Source organism: Anser anser (genome assembly GCF_964211835.1).
Source record: "Anser anser genome assembly, chromosome: 2".
Lineage (NCBI taxonomy): Eukaryota > Metazoa > Chordata > Aves > Anseriformes > Anatidae > Anser > Anser anser.
In genome coordinates this window covers 14,924,329-14,952,054 of record NC_139721.1, presented here as the reverse complement: position 1 = coordinate 14,952,054, position 27,726 = coordinate 14,924,329, and the positions used below count along the sequence as shown (strand labels likewise).

At 41.6% G+C, this 27,726-nt stretch overlaps 1 protein-coding gene across 1 annotated transcript; it reads left to right on the top strand.

The window, feature by feature from the left end:
- LOC310894076 (uncharacterized protein) lies at positions 1-27,406 on the top strand (the record flags this gene model as incomplete). Its single annotated transcript, XM_083823779.1, has 4 exons — positions 1-3,005; positions 21,456-21,577; positions 25,154-25,330; positions 27,346-27,406. The coding sequence occupies exons 1-4, from the start codon at positions 2,988-2,990 to the stop codon at positions 27,404-27,406; spliced, it is 378 nt and encodes a 125-aa protein (XP_083679905.1). The 5' UTR covers positions 1-2,987.
- Positions 27,407-27,726: the final 320 nt, after the last annotated feature.

The following is a 27,726-nucleotide window of genomic DNA, read 5'->3' as shown; positions in this document are numbered from 1 at the left end:
TTGAGGCCAATTTGTTTCTGACTGATGGCAACACTAGTCTACCATTGACTTCAAAGAAAGCTGGATGATTATTACACAGTGGCAGTAATATTGCATCTCCTATATTCTGCAATTAAAGTAGTAGAAGTGTTGCACTGATCTCTGTAATTGCTACGCTGTGTAATGCAGTTTTTGTCTTTGTAAAAGGTTTTGTCTTCATATAAGGTTGAAGGCATACAAGAGTCTCTTCCATAAAATGACTGTTGATTCTAACTCCATACAAAAATCAGCATCAAAAAAAGGAGAGCAGGGAGAATGTGTTTCTTTATATAGGAGAAACTTTAAAGAAAATGCTTTCAATACCTTTTATAATCCAGATGGTTGAACACTTAGAGCGACAGGCTGTTTAGAAATGCAGATTTCATAGCAATAAAAATGGTGATGATTGGATGGCAAAACTATTAGGATAAAGAAAACCCATTATTATAGTCTGTGTGGTTGAAATCCAGTGTCTTCAGGGAGGATGGCACCGGTGCAAGATCCATTTTTAGTTAAGAATTTTAATATGGCAGACTTCTGAATTTCACTAGGCAGTTTCAAATGGTGTATTCATCTAGGTCTCAGTCCTTGGATAGGCTTTGTAATACGTTGATGTCAACACTGTAGACTATGGTTTCATGGCAGTGTGGCTGGTTACATTCAGCATTACAGCATTTGGGTGAGGTGGAATTGCCCTTTGCTGCCCAAATATATTTTCTGTAGATAAGAAAAATAGTTAATTGGATATTTTTGAAACTGCTGTGTACATACTGTGCTAAATAATGTAGTGTTTACATATCTTTAATAATTCTACATCCTAAATAGCATATTCACATATCATAAACATTTACATAGCATAAAGGATGCTATGTAAATAAGATTTTCCATTGCAAAATAAAAAAATGTGTGTTCTAAGCAAGCAGGGAGTCTGATCATCAGCTTTGTACACACTGTAAATAGTTGCATTTAATGATCAGTGATTTTTGCTACCATCAACTTTAAAGGGACTCATGCATTTTTTGAAAGCAATCTAACTGGCCTGCAAAATGAATATGAATTCATGTAATTCATTTTTTTTTGGTTTTCATTGCTAGTCTTTCCCTCCACATGAGCAATAATGCCATGGTTTCAGGACGATCAGTGTTACACATGCAGTATCAAAGTAGTAGAGAAGTCATTAACAAGTGCTCGAGCCATCAGAGTTTAATAACTAGATAATTGCAGATTTTTCAGTCCAGGCAGTTCTGCCTTGCAGAGGCTGTGGCTGCTGACATGCCCTCCTGTTTCTAAACACTATTAATACCTAACAGCAGGAGTCCTCTGCAGCCTGAGATAAGGATTTAAACCTATCCTGGCTGGCAAACCAGAATTTACCAGCCCCTGGAGGAAAGCTAGTTTCAGTCTCAACAAGCCCTTGAGCAGCCTCTGGCAGCAAAGGCTCCCTCGTCCCACTGCAGGAGGCTTTAGCACTGGTTGGGTGTCCCAGGTCCACCTGGCCCCTGCTGGCAGTGTCCCCACCGCAGCCCTCAGCAGAGTCACCTAGCGGGGCTTGCTTCCAGCCCGGCTCAAAACCTCCCAACGACACGAGTTCAACAAACAGAAGTATTCTCAGTTGTGCCCAGATCAGGGTTGTTCCTGGCATTGATAGGTGTGATTTTTCCATGCTCGTCGCACGCCAGATATGCTTGTAAAACTTTGTAGTAGAGACCTGGCCAGAATCCTTGAAATCCTCACTCGCAGCCTTGGCAAAGTAAGCCTTCTAACTTTGTTGGAGCCAAGGCAGCTATACTCTTCCCAATTAATAGTCCAGACCTTGTTCTTTCAGTGACCAAAAAAGTTGCTCCTGTGGAGTTGGCTTATCTCTCTAGTCACCACTTCATACCCTGCTTGAAATATTACCACGGCACATATGTCCTCACTGCTGGATGCTGACATCCGTCTTGTACTTTTGGAAAGGCAAATCGAATTCTGTGCACACACTTCTGACATGTTGAAAGCTCTGGCTGCCTGTGTCCACAGGGCTTACTTGCACATGTATGAAGTGCAGGGTTTGCTGGCAACAAATATAACATTTCCAAACCCTCTATGTAGAACCAGTGCTGAAGTTATGCCTCCCTGGTCTTGTATTGGCATTTCCTTAGCTGGTGGTATGTTAGCATAAGACTTGTATTTACCCAAGGTGATGCTTAATTTTGTCCTAGTGTTAAGGTGATAAAGTACTTAAATACATTGGATGACATTTTCCTAACACCATTAGGTGTTTTTATGTTATGTTGCCATTTTTACAAAGAGAAAGAGTGGCTAACAGTGCCATCAGAGCATGGCAGAGATGTGCATGGGTGTTGGACTGGCATCAGTAGAAAACAAAGACAGATATGAAAAAGAATGGGCTGTGGTTAATACTTTTTTTTTTTTCTTGCTTCACATGGGCATTTCTGGAAGAGTTCTGGTGTGATATGGTGAGGTCAAGTCCTTTGGCAGAGATGAGCTAAACAGCAGTAGCTTCAGAACTTCTGCACGAAAATATTAGGTAGGGATGACTGACTACAATTTTCCCAGCCAAATTCCAGTGATACTTCTCTTAGCAGTCCCTTGTTCATTTGAACAGGACATCTTACCACACATTAAGATGTCAAATTTACCCATCATCTGGGAGGTGCACAAATAAATCACTGGCACTTCCAGAACTTGGTTATCGCTTGAGAAATCTCTATTTTTTTTTTTGAATTCAGGTTTGAAAAGTGTCATATAGACGTCATGGTTTGGTGCACTCTGCTGAAATCCTCTAAAGCTACACAGCAGGGCTTCTACACAAGCAAGCACCACACAAAGAAAACACAAGTACAAGATATCCACAAAAGAAATCCAGGCCTGGGATGAAAGCAGACCAAAGAAATAGTGGGGCTCACATCATCTCAATTGTGTTGTAAAGATCAGCTGCTAAAACCTTCTGTCCATGGAAAGTGAAGATGGGCATCTTCGCAATGGTATGTCCCAATGTTTTCAGTGCTAGTTTTGCTCAGTTTTTAAAGTCGTAATGTGAGGGGACAGGTAATTGGCAATAAGTGTATTGAACCTCTTTAACTTGATGAAATATACTGGGGGGGGATTAATTTATTCACTATATTAAATAACACCTTACGTGCAGCTCTCTCTCCTTTCTGACCAGGAACATGATGACGTCTTGGTGGCTCACTGTTTTTTTAATACTTATATGAAACCTTTTGGCAAAGTCACAGCAGCCTCTCTGTTTTTCTGCCGTGTTTTTCACAGTTAAGCAGACAGCAACATGTGCTTAACAAAAACAGAGAACTTTATTAGGCTTTGAGGCATGTGCAAGAGACAGCTTTAGAAAAATACTTTCAAGAGACATGCTAATCATCTGCAAGAAGTAAATATGTTATAGGCCTAGTAAGTAACAAACAGGCAAGGCCTTCAGGAGATGTGCAGGCTCTGAAACAATCTGCAGAATAACTCTACATAAAAGACAATAAAGCAATCTCCAAGGCAGTTGCTGCATCTACTTGTCACAGCTCAGCACCACACTTGTTAACGAGGCCAAATGATGTAGCTTTTTGACATCTTCTTCTCCAGTTAGCTTGCCTAGCAGAAATGAGATGATCTCTGTCCCATGCTCCAGTGGATGCTACAAGCAGCTTGGCTGTGCCGAGGTTCCTGCTCCCAGAGGAAGGGCTGTGTTCCTCTCTGGTCCTGGCCAACACAGACCTCTAAGCCTGAAGCCCTGCACTTGTCAAGGGCAGCCTGGTACCATCCTACCTTGGAAGATGCTGCCCTTCCAGTTCTGCTGATACAAAATTCAGCATGCAAAAACTCTGCCACCCACTTCTAGGTTCTAACCAGAACTAGATCAGAAAAATGCAGTCTTGTGAATTTTAGTTGGAGTTTTGATTAAATCTGCAAGGATCGATTATGCCAGCAGCTATTCCAGCAGATCTGAGGGGTTGTATCCTCTGGGAGGGTGAGTGGTGATGGACAGCCAGGCAGGGGTGGTGGGGTGTCCTCCTCGTGCCAAACAGTGTGTTTGTCCTTGTCTAATGCTGAGTTAAATGGCTCTTACCCTAAAAGAGGGAAAGCTATCTAAAAGCTTCATTATTGCACATATTTGTAAGTTTGGGCTATGGCAACACCTTGAGGAACAAGAACAAAACTAAATATTTAGGTTCTTCAGTCAAAGAATATGCTTGGTTCTTTCTCTCTTCTTTGAAGGAGGTTTTGAATTACATGAAAATCTAAGTTGCTGCATTGGAGCAGAGATGTCAAATCTTCATATTATAAAACCACTGATTCTATGTACATTGTGAGAGTCGGTAGCTGTTGTCCTTGTGGGGTGGATGTAGCGCTGACCCCATTTAGTCTGACAATCTGTGAGCAGAGCTGTATGCAGCTAAACCACGGAGCACTCCCTCGGGGGGAGGACTCTGCAGTGGAGCACTTCAGCTGCTTCTGGGCGGGTTGGAGCCCTTCAGAGCCGAACCTGCCTGTGACAGGGTTTATGTGCCTGCACTGGTGCCGCGGGGCTGGACCTCTGGGCTTCTTCCATTAAACAGGAACATATGGAAGTACAGAATGCAATTCCGGCTCCATCTGCCAGTCTGCTAGACATGTTTTCATACTGTGACGTATGATGCATAGTGTCAATAATGGCTTTTTGCCCTCCGTGCTCAGTTTAAAAAGAATAAATCCCAACACAAACCCACTTTTACATGATATCCAATGCACAATGCCATCTTTCAGCTACATCCATTTTGAACTCTTCCCCTTCCATTTAGTTCTAAAAGTGGAAAAGCTGACTGACTTTCTGGTTAATAGGATCTTCATTGCTAGAAGGAAGGATGCGACAGCATCTTGAGATATGGCGGTTCCAAAATGCTGCAAATCTTCTGGTTTGAGTTATGTGGAGAAGAAGCATCACTGTGTTGTCAGGCCATTGGTATAAAGGACAGTGTGGCACAGTGGAGAGGAACTACTGAAAATTCAGCAACAATCCTGAAACTAGGCACCCGTGTGTGTCATGGTCCAGAGAGCAGCAGAAAGTGTTCGGTACTTACAGCTCTCGTCTAACATTTATCTGTTTGGCACCATCCTGCAAATCCATAGGGATCCAGCAGAAAAAATGGAATTACAGCAAGACTGAAGAAAAGTTGCAAACCAGAATAAATAAGAACCAAGTGTTGGCAACACCTTGAGGCCCTCGGTTATTAAAATAGATTTCAGCAAGTGCCTTGGAATGACCTAGCTGTTTGTCTGGACTTTCTAAGACAGGTTATTCGAGGGCACGCATGGCCTCCATCGGCACTGGGCTCTGCACCAGCCGTGTGCTCCTCTGGGCTGCAGCCCTTTATCAAACCTCACAGCAAAGCTCTGCCTCTTCCATATCTTTATATCAACTTTTACGTACATTCCACTCCTAAAAAAAGCGCTTTCACCAAAAAAAACCCCAAAACCACGAACACTAACATTATGACATCACATCACCACATATAGCATCGTGGTTACATCCAACCGCAAGGGAAAGAATCTTTTCGAGGGCATTTTGCTCGTGTAAGTTAAAACCCGTTGACTTTCTTACTGGCAAAACTACTTTTGTTTGTGGCTTTTATTCCTGGCTGGTGTTGCTGGAGCTGGGTCCTTAAACAGCTGCAGCCTGCGGTGGCCCTTTTGTAACAGCTCGCTGCTTTTCTCTTTCCACGGACAAAATCCCCAAACTATGTCTTTTTCCTTATTGCTGACATAATGGTGCATCCTCCCAAGAATAATAAAAGCAGACTGGGAACACAATAGCTGGCCTTTTGTCTAAATATTTTGTAAATACCACACGAGTATTTTAGGATTAACGACCTATTCACATTTGGCGGTCGGGGACGTTGTCTGAGTCTCTGTCTTTTCACTTTGTTTTGTTTTTGTATTAATTGGTGTCAACGTTCCGGTGCTAATTGGTGTCAACGTTCCTTAAAAACAAACTGGTGTCAATTTGGTGTCGATGTTCCTTATATCATTAATCTGATAACAGGTCCTACTGCTTTGCTCTTAGCCTTAAATTGATTAGTGGGCTCCACAGATTTCATGAACTGTGAACATGTATTTTTAACCCATTAAAATAAACAAATTTATTTTATTTTAATAACTTTCTTCCTTCCTTCCTTCCTTCCTTCCTTCCTTCCTTCCTTCCTTCCTTCCTTCCTTCCTTCCTTCCTTCCTTCCTTCCTTCCTTCCTTCCTTCCTTCCTTCCTTCCTTCCTTCCTTCCTTTCTTTCTTTCTTTCTTTCTTTCTTTCTTTCTTTCTTTCTTTCTTTCTTTCTTTCTTTCTTTCTTTCTTTCTTTCTTTCTTTCTTTCTTTTTCCCGTACTAATAAATTAACATTGGAAAGATCAGAAAAATCGTTTCTTTCAATCAAGTAGCAAGCTCGAAGGTCACCGCTGACTATTGGGCAAACAACATGGTTTCATGGACTTTTGAGGAGAAAGATATAGATGCAGAGCTTCATTGTGAGGATTAATGGATTGCTGTTCATTCAAGAACGGCAGGCAGTTACACACTGCAACAAGAATAACACTTGTGGAAGACAAATGGGCTCTTCAGAGGATCATTTGAGATTTCCTGTGTTCAAATCTAAAATATAGAAATACAGAAATTAAGAGGATGAGGAGCTTGCTAAATACTGAAGTCATTTGATCACAAACAAGTGCAAATGAAGACAAAGGCAATGATAAAAGATAGGCAGCTTAGGAAAAAGTACTGAGAGGGATGTTAAAAAAAAGCTGTTTAGGAAACATCTCCCAACAGAATGACAATCTTGCTCATCACTGTTATTCAAGCAAAAACAACTTATGCAACAAGGTTGTTAGAGGTGAACAACAGACTAATTGGAAAATAAGATAATGGAAAATTTAGCATAATTTGGAAGAGTAATGGGGTGGCCTTAACAACTATCAAGAGAGACTAAAGAGAGTTTTTTGCTGTACCAAGAACTGTTGAAGCTCTGAGCTCTGAATGTGTGCTGGGAACTAAGAACAGGCAAACATTCCCCTGAACATATATCTTTTTTTTTTGCTGATTTTGATGTGCCAAGAAGGGTGAATGTATTATTTCTTTCTCTTTCTAAAAGAAATGGAAAAGGACTGCGTTTGTCCATATGTGTTTACCTTTCAGTCATTTAAGAGTGAGAAATACAACAAATCTAATGCCTTTTTTTTTTTTTTGATATCTCAGTATATGTACAGGTGGTGCAGAGCTCCAAACATATGCAAACACCATCTTGTGTATACCGATGTGGAATCTTTCAATAAATGCAGATGTGGCACTCCAGGGAATTGCGCACGCCAGTTTTTGGATGTCACAGCTGCCTGCAGTTAAATAATTGTGCATTGAAATAAATACATTAGCGTCTGCCTGTATTTGGAACACCACACCTGAATGCAACACAAGGCAGCCAAATATATCCACTAAGTATGAAAGGTTGCTTGATGAAAACAGATGTCCCACTGTTTGGCTCCAGACGTCTGGGTACATTAAGCAGTGATGGGGGGCTGTGCTTGTGATTTTTGCCTGTGAACTTTGTCACAACAGAGAGGTCAGGTGTTGGCAGTCTTGGCATGAGCAGGAGGACCATCAGACCAGTTGCTAGATTTGTGTTTCAGCCGAGGCCTTCAGCTGGGGTACAGTTCCATAATAAGCAACAGAGCCCAGACGTTTGTGCTGGCTGAGGAGCCTGCCCATCCAATCCTTTCTGATAAGTGTTTATGAGGAGGGGAATTGCTTTCAACACATTATTTGTAAAAAAAGTCTGAAGTGAAGAGATATATTTGATTTCCACAGGAAAAAGTAAAAAGAAAAATAATTCTTTGGTCTAGATTCAAAATATGCAGAAAGCGCTAGAAGAAAAGAAGTGGTGACCTTTTATTCAATAGACAAGCGTTCACAGGGGACAGGAGAGACCAGGAGAACATGAACTCCAGCCTCTGCACCTCAGCAGAGTGCCTTGAGAAGAATAGAGGAGAAAGGCCAGGCCAGCGAGTGGCAAATATCTCCACCTTTGTCATTTACCTTTCACCACTGCTGAGGCAGAAGATACCTGGTGACAGAGGAAGGCAGTTTGGGGTGGAGTTTGGGGCTGGAAAACATCCATATTTCACAAAAATATTTTAAATTAGTTCTTTCCTTATTCTCTTCTATTGGGCTTACTCCAGATTCTATAAAAAGTCACTGGAGTAGGGGCTGGAATTTCAGTGTTCTGTTTTTGATGAAAATGCTTGGCATTGACTTTTTTTTTTTTTTTCAGCAGTGAATAAACAAATTTTCTTCTTCTTATTAACCCTGTTCCCCCCCATCAGTAGATATTGTAGCCTGTATATCCCATGCCTATATTTTCATAGTGCAAAACTGCAAGTCAAAACACACCATAAATGATTATTTTAGGCATCATTTTGTCAAGCCCGAATCATTAAATCACTGAGGCTGGAAAGGACCTCAGGAAGTCTCTAGCCCAGTCTCCTGCTTGAAGTAAAGTCAGCAAAGAATACAGGCAAGGCTGCTCTGGACTTTCTCTACTTATACTTGAAGACCTCCAAGGATGGAGATATCACAACTTCCTGGGTAACATTTTCCAATGATGACTGTTCTTGCAATGAAAAGGTTTTCCCTTATGACTAGTCAAAACCTCCCCTATTTCAATTTATGACCATCATCTCTCGTATTCCTGCCTGGCACCTCTGTAAGGCCTGGCTCTGCCTTCTCAGTTACTTTCTCTCCAGCACTGGAAGGAAGGCTCCTGCTGGATTCTCCCAAATTTTCTCCTCCCTGTTGTCTGCTTCTTCATCCTTATGGAGTCTAGAATTATATACACTGATTTTCAAAGACATTCTTTCAACTGTGTACAAGCTTTATAAACAGGTATCTTTCCTCTTCTCTTAGCAATCTAAGAAAGGTGTGGGGAGCTGGGGGTCAGCCTCTTCTCATGGGTAACTAGTGATAGGACTAGAGGGAATGGCCTCGAGTTGTGCCAGGGGAGGTTCAGGTTGGAAATGAGGAGACATTTCTTCTCAGAAAGAGCAGTCAGGCATTGGGACGGGTTGCCCAGGGAGGTGGTGGAGTCACCGTCCCTGGGGGTGTTCAAGGAAAGGTTGGACGTGGTGCTTAGGGACATGGTTCAGTGGGTGACATTGGCGGTAGGGGAATGGTTGGACCAGGTGATCTTGGAGGGCTTTTCCAATCTTAATGATTCTGTGATTCTATGATTTAATGTTTGAAACTCAGTGAAACACAATACCCTACCCTGCAACTAAAAAGCTTCTCAAAAGTACTTCTTACAATAAAGATTCCCACTGAGCTAGTATCATCAGTTCCCACATCAGCACAAAATCAGAGGGCTTTATGGAGATGTTGAGGTTTTCTTAAACATGCTTGCAGAAAACTATACTCAATGGGCTTAATCTGTGCTAAAGCAAAACAACACAGTAATGAATTTGCATTGAACAGAATGATACAAGGGGTAGATGGTATTAGTCTCATCTACTGCAATGCGCTGCTATGAATAAAATCATTCTAAACTTTTTTTTTTCTTTTAGTTTATGGAAAGAATTTACATCAGCAATTATAGCAGCTGCCTGCTGAGAATGTGGTTTAGGTAGCCACACAGTAAGAAGAGACAATAGTCCATCTTAGAGAGCTGCATGGGGAAGGGAAGAACCAGAAATGGAAATTAGTATGAGGGAAAAAAATAATAGTAGAAAAAAGAAGAAATATAAAAGAAACTCAACAGACATACTCACAGCATTTAAACCAGGCATTTATTTATTTGTATTATTTCTCACATTTGATAATTAGCATAGCTTGTGAAATTATGGCTTTGTATATTTTCTTTCACTATATGCCATAATACTGTAAAATGATTCAAAAAGAAAATATTTCCAAGATTTTTTATCATTTTTTCAGTATTTTAATGTTGAGATATCTGTTGTACTAGGCCTGAATGTACTAGGCATGAACGCAGAAGAAAACAGTCTTTGTTTCTAAGCAATTGCAAACTAATGATGTGAAGATATAGAAGCCTCAACCCCAGACAGAATCATCCATGGAATGAAGAAATTTGCTTCCACAGAAGCCCAGGATGAAACTGTGAAAATCACTGCTGTTTTCCTGTGGTGTTTTGACAAAATGTGCAATTTTGCAAAGGCGAGCATTTTGCTCTGACCAGCAGTAGGGAAATCCACAGGGTGAGGAGAACCATTTGACGTGCAGAAATGGTGAGATATGTTTGCATATAAACTTTTAATTAAAATGGCTGCTCTTACCCTGCTGCTGCTGGAAACCATAAGGGTGACAAATTAGATCTCTTGCACCCCAAACAGTATGGGTGCTAACTGTTAAGAGATTAAGAAACAGTACTGTCTGGTAGAAGCCTGATTTATGATCTTACATAGGGATCCATGTAAATGTTCCCATTTTTTAATGCAATTGTCACAGTTCTCAGAAATACCGTGACTATGAAGCCAGTAAGTTACCCATATACTTATATACAAATTGGGGCTCTAAATTGTGATCATACGAGCTTAGGCCCTGGTTAGCTCTACAGCAGGTTTTGTGCTGGCAAATGCCTGCTCAGCTCATATGGCTTGGATGGGGTTTGGTAGGGAAAGGGAATCAAGATAGGAAGACAGCTGGCACAATTTGCTTCTCAGCTGCTTTGTGCTGCCCTGGGGAGCTCATGGGGCTCTCCAGAGAAAGTGTTGGCCAAGGTGGGCAAGGGTAGGATGGCCAAAGGCGGCAAGTACATCTCATCTGCTGCTGCTGGAAGCCCCATAGGATGGAGGAAATGCAGGAAAGTGCTCAGTGGAGAGGAGTGTTGGCTCCCCTGCCTTTGGGAATTGATATTTCACTCTTTAGGCTGCTATTGCACACATTTTTGCCGGTAGACAGAGCAGGAGCCAAAGAGGAAAGTGGTCTTGTCAGAGGTTACAGAACACATCAGCACAGGATATGAGAAGAGACTTACTCCTGGGTAGAAGACTATTGATTTTTCAACTGCGGTGCATGTTTGAATGCTGACAGAGTCCTAGGGCTCAAATGAGATACAGGAATGAATCATTCACAGTAGACCTCAAAGATGAGAAATTTTTGGCTATGCATCGTATCTCCTCTATCATTTCTTTTCTCAATTATGTTAATGGCAGAGGGTGAAAAGTGATGTAGAGATTAAAAACTAATGGGATTTTGTCTTCAGCAATGGAAACATGGATTGTGAGGGAGCATGGAAAAATAACTCATGTTCATCCACTAAAAGACGAAGGATGTCCATACGTTGGCTAAACATGGTTTACTTGGGTATCCTACCTGCTCTTCAGTTGCCACTCTGGGGTGAAGTACCTCTCCCATTGGTCTTCTGTCTCTTCTCCTGGCCTCATGTACCATCTCAGAAATGGATGCATATGTGAATAAAGCTTAGTTCAAGGAGTGCTTCTCTGCTATAGTGCAGTCTATTTCAGGTCCATAAACAGCTGCGTTTGGTATTGCTGTGTAGTTAGCTCTTTTATTTATGTCTACAACTTCTGTGTTTTTAGATTTATTTAAGTGAACTCTCTGGAGTTCACTTTAAGTTTCACAAGCAATAGTAAGTGAAAATTGAAATCACTAGCAAAAAACACTTCCATTTTTTAGTTCATCACATGTTTGTGGGTAGGGTCTATCTTGGAAATGGATTGGTGCAGCTGGTCTGCTTGGGAAAAAGACTTAAGTATTGGAACAAGCTACTGATGAAATCATCTTGAAAAAAGAGGCTTTATGTCTCCAGAAACTATTAATCTGTGTTTTAAGCTAATCTTTTTCTCAGAGGCCTAATACATTTGGGGAATTGTGTATCTGGTGGAACTGAGATGGGAATTGGAAATCTTCCTGTTTTCTCTCAAGTTTAAATTATGTCTAAAGAATTATGCACAAACTGGAAATGGTTAGATTCAGTGACTCATATGAAATAATTAGGGGTCTTCCTCTGACCTACTAGAGGACAAAATCCACACCACAATGTCAATGTTAGCAATGGGAGTCCAACAAGGGAAAAAGACTTCTCAGTCACATTGCCAGGAGAATGCTTTAGCCAGAGAGAAATGATTTCAGCCTAGTGACTGAACAGTAAATGGCCATTAAAGCTGTTTTATGGACAGGCATTTTCAATTCCTTTGACAGGACCTAAATACTGTCATTAAAAAACAAACAAACAAACAAACAAAAAAAAACCTTTAAGAAAATCAGTTTTGGAGAATATGGCAAGATTTTAAAAGATTTGTATTTCCAGAAGTGTAATTTCATCTGAATTTGGATCAGGATCTTACTGTGTTGGGATTATGTTCTTAAAAACTAATTTCTGCACCTCAGGAGCTACGAGGTATGCCTCTGCAAGGAGGCAGAGTCAGAAGGGAGAACAGGAGCTCTTCTGACCCCAGGTGTGAGCCATTCTTGTACCTTCCTGGGAGCAGTGCTGGAAGTCCCCCAGAAGACCTGAGGGTCATTCACTTCTGCTGATGGGAGTGTAATTGGTACTTAATTATGTCATGGTTCTAGTCTTCTTTAATTAACTTAGATTATTTAATGTATTGAAAGTGTTCTGAAAATGTAAATCACAATGGGTCCAACCCACAGAGAAGCACCTTTTGCCAGGAACTAAGTATCACATAGTAAGAAATATAAATATTATTATTCTTAACACCTTTTTTTTTTTTTTTGGTTCCAACATGTATATTTGGGGATGGATGTCAGTGTCCTATGGAAATATATATTGATCTCCAGAGTAAGTTCTCTGATGCATTGGCTGGCTATGGCAAACATGGTATTGTATTTCTTCTTTTAGGCTGTGCCTGTGTGAAGTATGTCTGTCATTACATGTCTAAAAATAGAAGAAAGTGAAAAATGGTGATTTTTAGGCTTTTGACAGCATTATGGTTTGGAGTGAGAACGTTATGCAATGGAGTGAGATTACTGATTTGAGATGTGCAGCACTATAACTGATGTGCTATTGATTTTATACACTTTTATATGCGTGTAGGTGTGAGTATATATATATATGGATGGCTGTATATCTCATGGCACTGAATAGCTTCTGTACGTGGCCTTACAAGGAAGGAACTCATGAAAGAGTGCTCCTGAAAACAGGTGGGCAGGGCAATTCCCCTCAGAGCTGGAAGAGTGTTGGCTGTGTTACCCTGTGAGTTTGCTGCCAGCCTGTCACTGGGCTCCTGTTTTGGGTCTTGGATGCCAGCATAAAGCTATCTCAACAATACTTGGTCCAAATGAAATTCCAGATAAGAGAATTTATTTCAGTGGTGTCAGAGGAACTCATTTATTGGGTCAGTGTCATATACACTGTCTCAAAGTCTTTGAGAGTAATGAGCAGAGCTGACTGAATGAGTACACAGAATTACTTTGTGTAGTCTTAGTATCTAGAATAAAAAATCATCCAGAATTTTGGAAGTTCTGCTCCATTCTGTCAGAGCAGTACATCTGTGTGAAAAATGTGACTGAATCTCATTTGAAATCAGGGAGAGTTTGGAATTCAATCATCACTTTATCTATTATCTCTATATCACCGTACATTTGGCATAGTGGTACAGTTTTTAAACTCTTTTCCTAGATTCCTGCCTCAAAGAATTACCACTCTTAAAGAGCTGCAGTGTGCTCCCTGTTGTAAAGGATCAGCATAAGCTGATATAAGCAGATATAAGCTGTTGATGCAATCAGTGATGTTGAGCTGATGCTAGCCTCCCAGTGCAGGCCAACCTGAGTGTATACCGCCTTGAGTATATAACTTTGTGGACAACACAATTGTAACTACATGAATGTTCTTGCTTTGAGGCTGAAGGTTATTGGAAGCCAGTGAGGAGGAGAAGGAACAAGAGTCAATCTCTTGAGCATCACAAGAGGTTGTGTTGATGCTACTTCTACTGCATGGGCCAGAACTGACTGACAGATCTCCCAAAACAATTGCACTGTAATGAGCACTACACATTTAGGAACTTTTCTGTACACGCTGAATCTGTGAAATGAGACCACACTGGGCAATGAGAGGGATGGGATTGGGAGCAGAGCAAATGGTTAAGTTTGTCTGAGTTAGAGAACCCTTTGGTTCAGACTGGATCACAAATGAGGAAGGTCAACCTGGCTCTGAGCTGATGGTCATCAGAAAGTTTGCTCATCCTAGAGGCCCCCAGCATAGACCAGAGCTCTGCATTAACTTTGCATCAAGTCCAAAACTGGTTATGATAAAGAAGGCACTGCATCTTTCTGACTGACCAGTCCTACCAAGATTCATGAGGTCTCATAGCAGACAGCCTACCCTATCACTTGACAGTCGTGGCTGTTGACAGGCCTGGGACCAGAGGGCTGTAATATTATTTTCACTTCAGCAGAACCATGAAATTTACTCACAATTTATAATTATGCTAAAATACTTCTGTTATTTATTTATATTTTTTTTACGTTAGTTATTAACCAAGAATATTTTTCACTAGAGGTTTATTTTGCTAAAAAGCTTTGAAATTACTTGCATCAGTGAACTATAATATAGGTAAAGCTCCATACGAATTACTTGATAGGGAATTCAGAAATAATAAGACAGCAAAGCTTGGAGAATTTATTCACTTTTTGGTTGGATTTGAGACCCCTCAGGTGACTTAGCTGATTTTCCAGGAAATGAGGATTTTAAAACCAGGCCAACAAGAAACAGAGCACACCCTCAATCTAAACCAAAAGCTATGCCTGAAAGTTTAACACACAAAGTTTCAGCATGTTCTCAGCCATGACTGACTGAGGTTTTTATTATTCTGAACTGCTCAGGGGTCTCTTTTAATTAATATCAAACACTACAGTACAGAAGGAAATACATTAAAAAGGAAATATTAATTTTTCCCGCAGCTGTTATTGCTAGATGTGCCATATTTTTGACTAGTAATTATTAATAGAACTCTGCACTGTAATTCTGGTGCTGCTCTATTACATATTATAAGAGGCAAGAATAGTCTGGAAATGAGAGCTCAGTCCTGAGCTGTGAGATTATTCATTAATCTCTTCCACAGTATGACCTTAGAAGACTCCCTCAATTTCCCCATCCCTCCGTTAAGTTAATAACCACTTGCTTCCCATGGCCAGTATGAGGTTTAATTAATAACTCAGATTTATGTTAGATCTGCACTTCCTTTTTTTTTTTTTTTTTTTTTGTGCTGTAGACTCAAATTCTCAACTCACATAATTTGTTGCCTGAGAAGTCAGGTTACAGCACCAGAGAAATCTCCCCAGTTCCTGCAGGCACAGGAACACTAGGACTGGTCTCCAAGTCAAACAGGGCCAGGACCAGCGAATTTGGCCTTCTGCAGAGAAAGGTCTCCTTTACTGAAAGCCAGAAAAGGGGGAATGCTGCCTGACAGCTGTCCTGGTAGCTGAGCACCCTGTCAGAGCAGGTACGTGGAGATGGATGCTTTTCACCCTGTGAAACCTCAGCAAAGGATATTGCAAAATATCACTGAAAGATACAGTTATATAGAAAGATGCAGGTATGTAGAATGTGTCAAAGAGTGAGATGTAAAGTGTGGAAAAGAAAGGAGAAAGGTGAAAATGTCTTTTTCATTTATGGGTAGGTGATCACCAGCTTCATGAAATGTGTGCACAGAAGCAGTGTCTGCAGGTGATATTTCGTCAATTCACTGTGCCTTGAGCACCCCCAAAAATCTGAATATTTGCCCCTGAAAGTAGCGCTATCCTAAAACAGTAGCTGTAAGTCTTTTTAAAAGATGGAAAGTGAGGATCATTTTCTGTGATCTGCTATCTAGTTTTGAGGACAAAACTGCACAGAAGACTGTAGTTATGGCCAGAATCCAAGCACTTCATTACTTTGTGCCATTGCCTGAGTAGGAGGCAATTAAAATGCAGCCACTTGTGCTGCTCCACTGCAGTGTAGCCATTAAGCTTCAGCTTGCACGTTAGGGTCCTATTCAGCAAGGAGAATGTTTGTGCTTGTTGGGCAAAAAGACACCACAGGACCATAGATGGTCCTGAATGCCCGGTGTGACACTTCAGAAAATCTGGGTGTGATGAATTTATGAGGTCTGGTGAATTTATGAAGGTTTTGTATCTACAAATACCATAAACCTGCTTTCTACTAAAAGCAGCTTATTACTATTAGACTGTTAATATAATAACAGAGCCTTCCTGGTGCAGCCACCAGTAAAGTTGCCCCCCCCAAAAAAAGAAAATTGCAAGCAGAGTTTTGCTATAAAATCTAATTTTGCAAGCAGAATTTTTTTTTTTTTGCTAGCACACCAATGTTAGCTGGGAACCACAGCTTCCAATGCCCTTGACTAAAAGAAAACCCTACAAGCTGAGATGTGTGGGCTCGGTGAATGTGGAATCAGCGGTTTCCTAACAGGGTCTATATCTCCAGATTTAGCTTGGAAAGATTGACATAAAAAACAGAGAGTCTTAACCTGAATAATCTGTGATTCAAGTGAAAGCACTGTAGAACTGTGGGAGAGATGCAGCACAGGAAAACAGCAGGTCTCAAAAAAAACCCAGCAGGTCTCAAAAGTTTGCTTGCTTGAGATAACATTAAAGCTATGGAAAAATCCTAGCAGAAAAGAAAGAATGAAGAAACATGCTGCAAAAACTTTCTGTTACATGCCCAGAATTTGGAAGGATGAGAGAACAGATGTGGTTTGATCTAAGCAAGGTAAAGGAAAGCTGGAAAAGGTCTGAGAAGAGGTGACATGAACAGAAGATGCCTGAGCTAATGAAAAGGGACTTCCAAAGGAAAATTCCCACAAATGCTCAAGACAGGTGAAGATGCTATAGTACGGATGTGCACAAAGGCCCTTCAGGCGGAGGAAAGCTTTGGGTAGTGGAGTTAAAGTAGTGGGGTATTTTGAGGTAGTGGTTGTGAGACAAATACTTCAGGCTTTCCCTTCCCCTGCAGAAGGCAGCAGACCAACAGGATCTACGTGGTAGAGCTCCAAGCCTGCAGCTGGTGCTTACCGTCTTAGGAGAACATCGTAATCCTTGTGCTTTGTGTGTCCACAAGGAAGAGGTCAGTCAGGACTCTAACATCCAGCTTTTAAGGTCCTTTATCTTGTATCTGGAGTACAGAAGTATTGGAAATGTACTGGACTGGGGTCTTTGTCTGACTTTGAACTTTCAAAACTTCATAGTCCTGAGACCAACCTGTAATGGGCCAGTTGCTCTCTGGGTTTATGACTTTCTTTATTGGATGGGAATGGGAGTTTTTCAGATAATCTGATCTATAATTTATTGTACTCAAATGATCAAGCGAAAAGCATTAATTTTTACAGTGTGCTCGTTATTTTAAATTCTTTATCCATTTCCTCCTAGAGCTCCCCTGCCAAACGTATAAACTGTTACAGATAATGTTTTATTTGCAGGCTTTATCTGTATCTGCAACAGAAAGAGAAAAATAAAGAACTGTACAGACATTATAGCTGCAGGAAGAACAACTCTAACATTAAAAAAAAATCTTTCACTTAGCAGGAGGGAAAAATAAAAGATACTACAGGCATTTAAAAGCAGAAGTCAAATTTCGACACTTCTTAAAACCTTGAAGGACTTTTTAAAAATATCTGCCCACTCCTTCACTGCATGCAAAGAGAGGTGTTCAGGATCAGCGAGCCAAAGGTTCAGGAGTCTATTCACTCTTACATCAGCCTAAACAGAAGAAGTATATGACATCTGGGCTCTGGACAGCCAAACTTCAGGTCTGCCATTGATTGTTCAAGGGGCCAGTGCTGTATTCAGCACAGGAGATTTACATGGCACAAAGCAGTAGCCGTCCCCCTCCCAGTACAACACAAGCAGAAAATGCCCATGGTGATACTTAGTTAGCTATTAAATTCAATTTAATTTTCATCGTGCTGCATATTTGTGAGTTGGCCGTGCCTGGGGACGGGAAAGACACTGTGAGCATCGAGCAGTTTGTACGGCACAGCAGAGGAAGCTGGAGCAGGCTGCACATGGGGGGCTTCAGCGGTGCCTGCTCTGCACTGCCCAGCACTAAGCAGTGAGCTGTCGCCTGAGGGGAACAGCCATCTCCTCAGCCGTGTTGGGCTGTAAACATCTGGAGCAGTTTCGAGACGTGCCTTCAGGAAAACACAAAGACAGAAGCCAAGTTTCAGGCAGCTCGAATGTAGGCATTGAGAAGCGGGGCTGAGGATAGTGCCAAGGGACTGAGATGCAGAGGAAAGCTACAGGCTGCAGTCATGGTGGTGCCGGTGGGGATGGCTGCACATCTCTGCCTTCACTGGGAGGCGATTCCAGCCCGGGGCAAAGAGAGAAGACAGTGGGGTCTGCGATCCTGGAGCAGCCCACAGGGTGGGCCGAGCAGCGCTGCCGTGTGCTCTGCTCTGCACGCAGCAGCTGTGCCCTCTATAGCTGGATGCGCAGCATCCTGTCATATTTCTATCTCTAAATTAATTCAATTAAATGGGCGTAATGTTGTACAAATTGATGTATAGCTCTATTTCTGTTTCTGTTCTCAGTCCAAGTAAAACATGTCATTACATTTCAGGGAAGGTTTTGACTTTAAGAACCTCTAGAAGGCATAATTGTAATGATTTCCAGCTATTACACCCTTGCCTTTCTCTGGAGCCATACAGAAACCCTTGCTTCGGGAAGGCTTTCTGTGTCATCCAGTTTGGCTGATGTATGAGCACATGCAGGAATCCAACACCAGTGCAGGCACAGGAGGCCTGGGGATGTCTGGGGACATGAGGAAGGTGACAAGTGCGACAAGCACCTGTCACAGTGAATATATCTCCACCAGGGATGCTTCCTGAATCTCAGGGGCCCTACTTAAAAATGAAGACATTTTGGAGAATTCAGTCTGGATCTGCCTCCTCACCAAGGCAAGGCAAATTTTGCCATTTCCCCATGATAAATCTGTACTATCTCATATTAGACAAAACTCCATCACTCAGCCCAAGAGGAAGGACATGATTTTTGACTTCACACTATCTGAATTCAAGTCCTTTTGTCTTCAGAAAAAATATTTGTGAAGATTTCTCTATGTTACAGACCTCAAGTTAGCAGTCCATACTACACCGAGTAGTACCAAACTTTTTCAGGTGTTGTTAGTGTGACTCTCTGTAAGAATAACTGCTACATTGGGACCATCAGATTTTAAGAAATTTGAGAAATCCATCTGTTTTTGGAGTCTTGAAGACAAACTTAGGGGTGTTCAAAAGGTCTCATGCATATTTTCATGCCTATCTAGTGCCTGTGATGCTCAGTAACATCATTGCAGAATCTCCAGGGACTCAGGAGGCAGCCTTCTCTTGGAAAATTTCCCTGAACTGTTTGCAAATTTGTAGCTGATCTGCCAAATTTTGTGAACTTCAGAAGAAATCATTCATGCAGCATGCTAAGCCCAGAAGAGGCTGGAAATCCTGCAAGTCATCAGGCTTACATGAAAATCCTCCCCAAAATCACTAAGATGTTTGCCACTGCTCTCATATTTCAGGGGTTTGAAAACAAATCCATCCTGTCTTTAGAAATAGCAATGCAAATCTGTTTACTGCCAAGCTAAGAAAATATCTTCTAACTTCCCACCTGCCCCAGCCTTCAGAGCCTGGTGGAAGCCTTGTTCAACTAAGTTAAGACTGTAAATGTTGTGTAAAGGAATATTATGTTTAGCTGAAAAATAGTGGAAGTGAAAAGAGAAGGTTAAAAAAAATCTCATATATACTTGCATCATCCTACACTAATTCATCTAATGTGTGTCTGTCAAAACTGTCTTTCTCAGCTGTCAGTCTAAACATATCACTCATCTCCATGGATATTAACTTCCTCTGCACACTCCGTTATATTCCACTTCTTTTCCTTTCATCGGAGCAGCACAGTTTTTCCCTGTCTTCTCCCTCCTATTCTACAGATATTCTTTGTCAGTAATGACATGCTGGTCTTGCTCTTCAATTCCCTAGCTGCCATCACTCCTTTTTGTCCATTTTGATGGAGAAAGACCTCAGAACTCCAGGTCACAAAGTCATTGGTTTGCCTTATTTAGTGTTTCATAACACTAAAGGATAAAATTATACATAAATAAATGTCAGGGGAAATGTTTTTATGTCTATGCTCAGAGATATGTCTGCATCTAAATAGAACAAAAATAGAACAAATCTTTCTCACCCCAAAAGCTTCTCACAAGTAAAGCTTCATTTTTTATGATTTTTTTCAGTGTTTTTTTTTTTTTTAATCTTTGTTTGGATATAAACCATTTGAGGAAGAAACAGCTTGTATGATACAAAGCAGAGAGTGTTATTGGGGTGTATAAAATTGGGGTATATAAAAAAAAAAATTGGGGTATATAAAAAATGGGATAATAATAGAAGTGTGTAGAAATGAAATAGCAATACCTGAAAAAGCCTTTGCTCCACCAAAAAGATGCTTTTTGTTCCACACACAGCAGTTGTTAGTTTTGGATAAGCAGAAAAACCTATCTGAGGCTGAAGAGCAAAACCAGAATATTTTTCTTTACAGGGTACCCATGAACTAATTTGGAATGAAATCCTTTGCAGCTATATCTCTCTATAACAATCTGTGTGAAATATTCTACTGAAAATCATTTAAGTCTAAATTGTGAGTGTGCCTGGAAATCATATTGATTTTCCTAAAAGAAAGAATGCTAGATATAAGTATGATTGAATCCCTGCCTTCTTCCCTTTGCAATTAGAAATCCAGCAAGACCACGCTTTGCTGGGGATGGTTATGGTTAGGAGGATTATGCAGCTCTGTTTCATTTGCAGTATACAATGGGAACACAGTAACTTTAGTGTTTTTGCTCCCACTGCCTGCAATTTATGGCATCTCTGGCAATGCAGCTCCCCCTGGGTTAAGTGGTTCAGCTGAGTTAATAAATGCTGTCTTCACTTCATGCAAACAGTGCAGTGAAATTTACTTCCCCAAAGCATGTCAGGTGTGATCAACACCTACTTCTAATGGCCTTGTTTAAACAAATGAAACCAGCCTCAGAAAAAAAATATTTTCCATGGTAGACCTGTTGTCACATACAGAAGACCTGGACAGTGGAAGGAGGCAGCCAAGGTGCAGGGCTGCTCTGCACACCGCAGCGGTGCTCCTGTCTCCATGGGCCTGGGCTGACACAAAGCCGTGACAAGCTGCTGCTCCTTGCACTCTTGGTTAAAGGACCTTAAATCTCTCTTCCTCTGCAAACCTCCAAACGAAACGTCATGCCTGGGTTTCACCACCAGTTTAGATATTACCCCCAGAAGGGAAATTCAAGAATCAGAGTTTTTGGCTATCCGTAGCCCTTTTCCGCAACCCCCCCCCCGACTGTGTGTCAGTAAATAGCTCAAACTAGCAAAGACCATCCCACTGGCATTATAGCAACCCTGATGCCCTATTTGTTTCCTTCCCAAGGTCTCAGATGGAGCTGTGGGATCTGCTCCGTTCTGTTTCTCTAGGATCATCTCACCACAACGAGGAGATGCTGGACATCAAACAAAGAGGAACGCCATCGTCCCTCCAACTCCTTCCCCAAGGTGAGCTATGGGGGCGGTGGCCTATCAGCCCAGCCATGCCCACACTCCTGGGACGTCTTGGAGATGCTGGAGATAAGGTTTTTCCCCTCAGACTCCCAGTGATGGCTCCTGCCCTCTGAAGCCACACAGTCTACCAGCCCCATGGTAGTACTGCGCTAGACTCAGGCAGCAATGGGCAAGCTCTGCATGCCTGCAAACCTGAGAAATGGGAGCAGGGAAGGCTGGGATCCATCTGTTGCCTCCAGGCATCATTCTTAGGAAATGAGGTATTTACCAGAGCCCACTAAAGTCGTCCTCTTTGGCAATCAATGAACTCCACCAGGACCACTGTTTTCCTCAGGGCTGACTTTGTGCCATGCACTTTCCTGGGATGGTTTTGGGGAGATGAAGCAGAGATGTTGGGTTCATTTCTGGTCCTTTTTCCTTCTCCCCACACTCTCTGCTGCCGGTTTGGTTTGTTTAATATTGAGTTCAAGCTTAGTTAAATGAGCAAAAAACCCTCCGTGGTCAGTGGGACAGCTCTGAAACAAGTGGAAATGCATGTCTCTGAGTTCTCACCTCTGAAAGATGATGTAATTTTTTATCTCTGGGGTTGAAGCCTCATTTGTTCGTTTGTTTTATTTTGTGCTGACTGTCATGCCAGCTTCCAGCGAGGGGAGGAGGAAGGGTCGGAGAGCAACCTGTCTCCTTAGCAGCAAGGAACAAGGTGTTCGTTCGGTGAATCTTGTTGATTGCAATCTACTGGATGGCTTCAGCATGCTTCACTTGTAATTACCTACCGTACATTTTCTTGGGATTAGTGACTTGTCAGCAATTTGGGAGCTGGCACTGGGAATTTTAAATAATAACAGCATTTATCTTCCGCACAGGCACATTGCAGTTAGGCTGATAAAGATATGTGAGGAGTTGCAACAGGTTTCTCTAGGTCTGGAAGTGAAGGGTGGGATAAGAATTTATTTATTTACTTTTAAAAATTGTATAATTATCAGAATAATTTCATCTAATAATAATATTCCTAGTATAAGTAGACATGAGAACTGAGTGGCCTTATATTATAAAATTAGTTTTCTCTCCTGCCAGCCTTTGCATGGGCAGTTCATGTCCTCAGCTGCCAACCAAACCCCTTCTCCCCTCAGACACAGCAGCTCCAACGTGAAGGGGAGCAATTTCAGCACTTCAGTAGCTGCCGAAGTTAATTTCTATTCAAGGCATAATTTACACCCACTCCCTCAGCAGGCTCTAAAGGACTCTTAAATCTCACAGAGAGGGGTTTCACCAGGAGGGAGATGAATTCAAATTAGAAACAAGGCGCCCCTCATCCTCCTGCCAGAGCATAAATAATATCGGTGATGGGGCGTAGCTGTTGCTGCAAGGCTGGAGGAAGCGATGGGCCTTTCCCACGTGAATCTTCCAGCTCGTTATGGGACACCTTCTGGAAGTTAGCCTGCCGGGCTCAGAGCAAGGCACTGTGAAATGGCACCCAAGGGGTCAGGATGGAAAATCTAATGCTGTGGGTCACCCGGCCTTAGCATCTCTGAGGCTTTGCTGCTAGAGTTTTACTTGACTGGTGTATATGTAAATGAGGATTTAAATATATATAATAATTCCTACAGCTTTTAGTGTGCGTATGTATGAGATTGTGGGGACCAGCCTCAGCAAAGATGACCAGGATGGGTGTGGAGCTCCCTGATCTGGTGCACATCTACATCCGAATACTGAGCAGTGCTTTTGGACCAGATCCTCAGCCATGTACGTTGGGACACTTTTGTTGAAGACGTGCTGCTTTATCCCAGCTGTGGGATGGGAAACAAAATCATCGTGAACTGCTGATAGGGAAAGATTTCAATTTCTGTGAAGTCTTAAGTCTGCAAATGAAAAACAGAACACAGTTGGAAGGTTTTTTTTTTTTTTAAGCTGCATAAAACCTGCCTCCAAATTCTAGCCAGAAATGATTTCTATCAGGTTGCAGTCCTTGTAGCTGGTCAACATTTAAAATTGTGGGAGAGGGAGACCCCTGTCAGGATGAGAGCAGACCAAATCTGTGTATATACAGACTGGAGAGGGCAGAAAACAAAGCAAAAGGCCTTCAAATCTCAGTTGCATGTTAAACTTTTATTTTCTTAGCATTTCAGTAACTTTTTAAAATACCCTGACACTTCCACAAAACATGTATTTAAGTAGTTTCTCATTTCAGAATGGATATCAATGCATGGATTTTTATTTTTATTTTTTTTAATTGACAAATGGTTGCAATTAAACTGTTGATCAAAGAATCGCAAAGGAAAAATACTGCCTCTCTTGTTTAAAACCCTGCTAGAACACCAGGTTGGTTGAAAACAAAGATTGCTGTCATCCAAACAAGGGAATTAAAGCACCACTCGGTCTTGTTTATTTGTGCTGTGGCAGCACCTAGAGGCTCCTGACAGAGATGTCGCCGTGCTGTAGCACCAAGCATTGTCTGCAAACGCGTGCACATAAATATAACTTAATGGCCACTGTCACCAGGGCCTAAATTTTATAAAGGCTTGCATCCCACAAGATGACCTTTCTTAGGACCTCCCTGAAGAGAAAGTTGCCTGAAATTGTTATTAATCTATTTCGTTGGTAATAAATGGTTATTAAATGGTTATTGTTATTTGAGATTAATTTCTGGTAAGTGTTAGGGAACTGAAACAATTACAGGATTAATATAAGCGGCAGCCAGTACGTGGCTTGAACTGGTGGATAATTAATAATTCATAATGAAATCAACTGTAGGCATATAATTTTCTGCCAGAAGGCAAGCACAGAAAGACTGACTACTTTGTGTTTGACAGGACATGAGCGATTCCCTGTCAGAGGCAGTACCCAAACCTGAGCTCCTCTGTTCAATTGCAGCTCAGACATCCCGACCAGTTCTTTTCTGAGTGAAGCCAAAGTGCTTCCAATGTCTGCATTTGGTTTAACTTTGTCCATCTTCCTCTTGGTGATCTCTAGGGGAAGAAACATGGCTCTATATAGGCCGTTAAATGTGGCAGATATGGAAGAGAAATCTCTAAGCTGTGTGAGAGCAAGCTCCATTTTTCTAACTTTAAATTCAGGACCGAGGGATATGGCTTTGTCAAGGTTAACTTAGCCTTGCACAGTGATTCGGATGGATTGGGATGTAAATCTTCAGGAGCTCGCAAAGCACTGAGCACAAACACCGAGGCAGTAAAATAGTCGATATGAAGCAGTGCCAGTATTTGTAACCCTGTCTCCTCCTGCCCTCTCTTCTGCGATGTGATCACCGACCAAGCGTGGGGAGGGCCATCGCACGGATGCTGTCTCTGTTAACTAACACTGGGGCCAACCTTTGATTTAAATGACAGCAGAAGTAGTGCTGCGTGTAAGAAGTACAAAGTATTCATGCGGTGCATATGTAATAAAAGGATTTATGGTGTTTTCCCTCTGGCTGCTATTAGTAAGAAAATAAAAGGAAGATTGCCTAAATACAAAAGAGAAATTTAATCTCCAGCTAACCGTAGTGATATATGGTGGGGTGAAATACAATCTGCCTGTGCTTTCTCTGACAATGCTTTCTACCATTTGTTTTAGAGAAAGACATAAAGTTCTCGTAATGCATCTGGATGGTTATGAAATACTCCAGCTACTGTGGGAGAAGGAGAAGGCATTTCTCCCTGGCTTCTGTCAGCAATGCTTCTCGAGACACGAAGATTATCTCTTGCAAACATTATCCTGTCTAGGACAGCTGCAGAGCCCCTGTTCAGTCAGGTACTGGGTGCGTTAAACCCAGGAATACCTGCACTGGGCAATGGAATTACTACGGATTTTCAAAAAAATGGGGAAAAAATGACCCCATTTTTTGAGAATTCAGTGTGATTCTTCTCATCACCCTGAAATTTGGGATTTAATACAGGATAGATACAGGCAATCTCCATTTGGATCGCTCCAAGTGAGCTGCCTCTAGCATTGAGTATTTGCTGTCTCCCTTGTTTGCTTTTTACTTAAGAAAGTAAAATGCTCTGGCCCTCTCCTGTGCACCCACGGTGATATTCCTCTTACACGTCTCACTTACATGTAAAGATAAACCTGGGAACAGCCTTTGGGCACAGCTGTGACACCTTATCCACTCAGTGGCAATGGCCCACACCATCCAGCTGGCCTGCCTGGCCCTGGTTCAAGCCCAGAGGATCGCTGAAGGGAATTTCCCAAGGGAAATGCCAGTGGCACCCCTTGCAGTTTCTAGCTCAGGTGTTGGAGACGTGGTGAGGCAGTGTCCCTGTCCCATCAGGGCTCCCAGCAGTGAGCATCCACCGAGAAGCTCCTTTGGTCTTGAACGCCCACAGGGCAGAGAAAACCTGACAGAAATGTTTGAAAAAGGTGTATCCTTTGACAGGAGAACTCAGAAGCAGGCTTAAAGAATCTCTTAATGACCTTGAAAAAGAGAGTAACAATGGAAAGTACAGATTTGGCTTAACACTGTCATGTTTAATAGGAATTTTTGCCTCCTGAAGAATATCAGGGCTGCTCCCTTGCAGGTTTAACCTCAATTAGTCCCTTAACATATGTGCATAATTAGTGTTCTTTAGCTAACAATGTATATGCAGAGACTAGATTGTTTTAATTATTATTCTAACAAAGAGCTATAACCTAAACTTGCTATTTCAAATCAGGAGAGGAAATTAGAGGTAAGCACAAAAAGTCTTTAAGCAATGATCAAAGAGAATCCTTTGTGTTTTTTCTTCTGGTGTTAATTAATACTGCTTAGTGTGGTCTGGTTTGCACTGACAAGTTCATTTTTGGGGACATTGGGGCTTGCATAAGATTAAAGGCTAATTTTAAACATACTTGGATTAAGCCAGTCATACACAGCCATTGCATAATTCAAAAGACTAGATCTAAGTAGCGAGGAATGTCCACCTTGATCTATAACATGGGAAAGGGTGCTGAGCATCTTGCAATGGGAACTCGCCTCCCCATGGGTGACTTGGTTAAATGGCACTCCCACAGCACACCAGGTAAAAGCAGGAGACGGGGATGGAAAGGTTTGTCCAGGAAAAGAAGAGGAAGAAACTTCAACCTTTTTTTTTTTTTTTTTTTTATAATTCTCCCCTTTCCTTTTGCATCCCATTTCTTAGGGACTGGCAGAGGTCCTGGTCCAGACTCACAGAGCGAGGTTTACTAGATGCTGGCAAGAGTGGCAGGGCTGATCTTCAAAGGAATAGCACAGAGGTCTTCAAAGTCTCTTTGTAGATAAGAAATTACCCAGGGAGAAAAAAGCAAAATCTATGCAAAGTTAAAATCCCATAAGAGTAACACTTCATCAGGGAGTCAGGGCCCTTTCCTAAACCCAGGCTTGCTTAAGAAGAAGGGACCAAAGGGACCGGAGTGGTTCAGAGTGAGGGGAGCAAAGACCAGGTAGAAGATGCTGCTCTGTCTGCTTTGCTTTGCTGACAGTGAGCTAATTCTGCCAGAACAAATAATGTATATTTCATTTGGTGTCTTCACTCCTTCTTTACTGTTTTCATTCAGTGAGTAGACAGCTGAAATACTGCCAATGAAGGAAAACGGATTTTATGATGAATAGTCCTACACCATGAAAAACGAGATTAGAGGAACGCCTAAACTAATTTCAGGTTATTGCATTACAATCTTCATCTCGGCCTAATTCTCGGTAGCTTTATTCCAGGTTTATGGACAGAAATTTAAAGCCAGTACATTTTATCATCTGTATCTTTCAGTCCCCTTTTTTACTGAAGCTTTGCAATGTTCTCTTTAATTTCCAGGAGAATGAATTTCACCTTTTATAACATTCAAAGACAATTATGCTGTCTTCGTGATGAATGATGTCACCCTGATCCCAGCAATAAAAGAGAATGTACTAATGCCAATAAATATATTAACTGTATCAATCATTCTCCTGATTTTTTTTTTTTATTTTGTTGCTCAGAAGAAATAGCATGCAACCTTGAGCTTTTAATTGGTTAACACTTCCATAAACACCATAATGGCTCTTTAAATCTTTCTTTTGTCATGAGAGTGGGGAAAACATCATGAATAAATAATTGAATACCACGGCAGAGCTCAGCACTGATCTATGGGTCATTCAGGAGGTGAACTTGATCTAAAGATTTATTCAGACTTTACAAGACAGTTCCGTTGTTTGT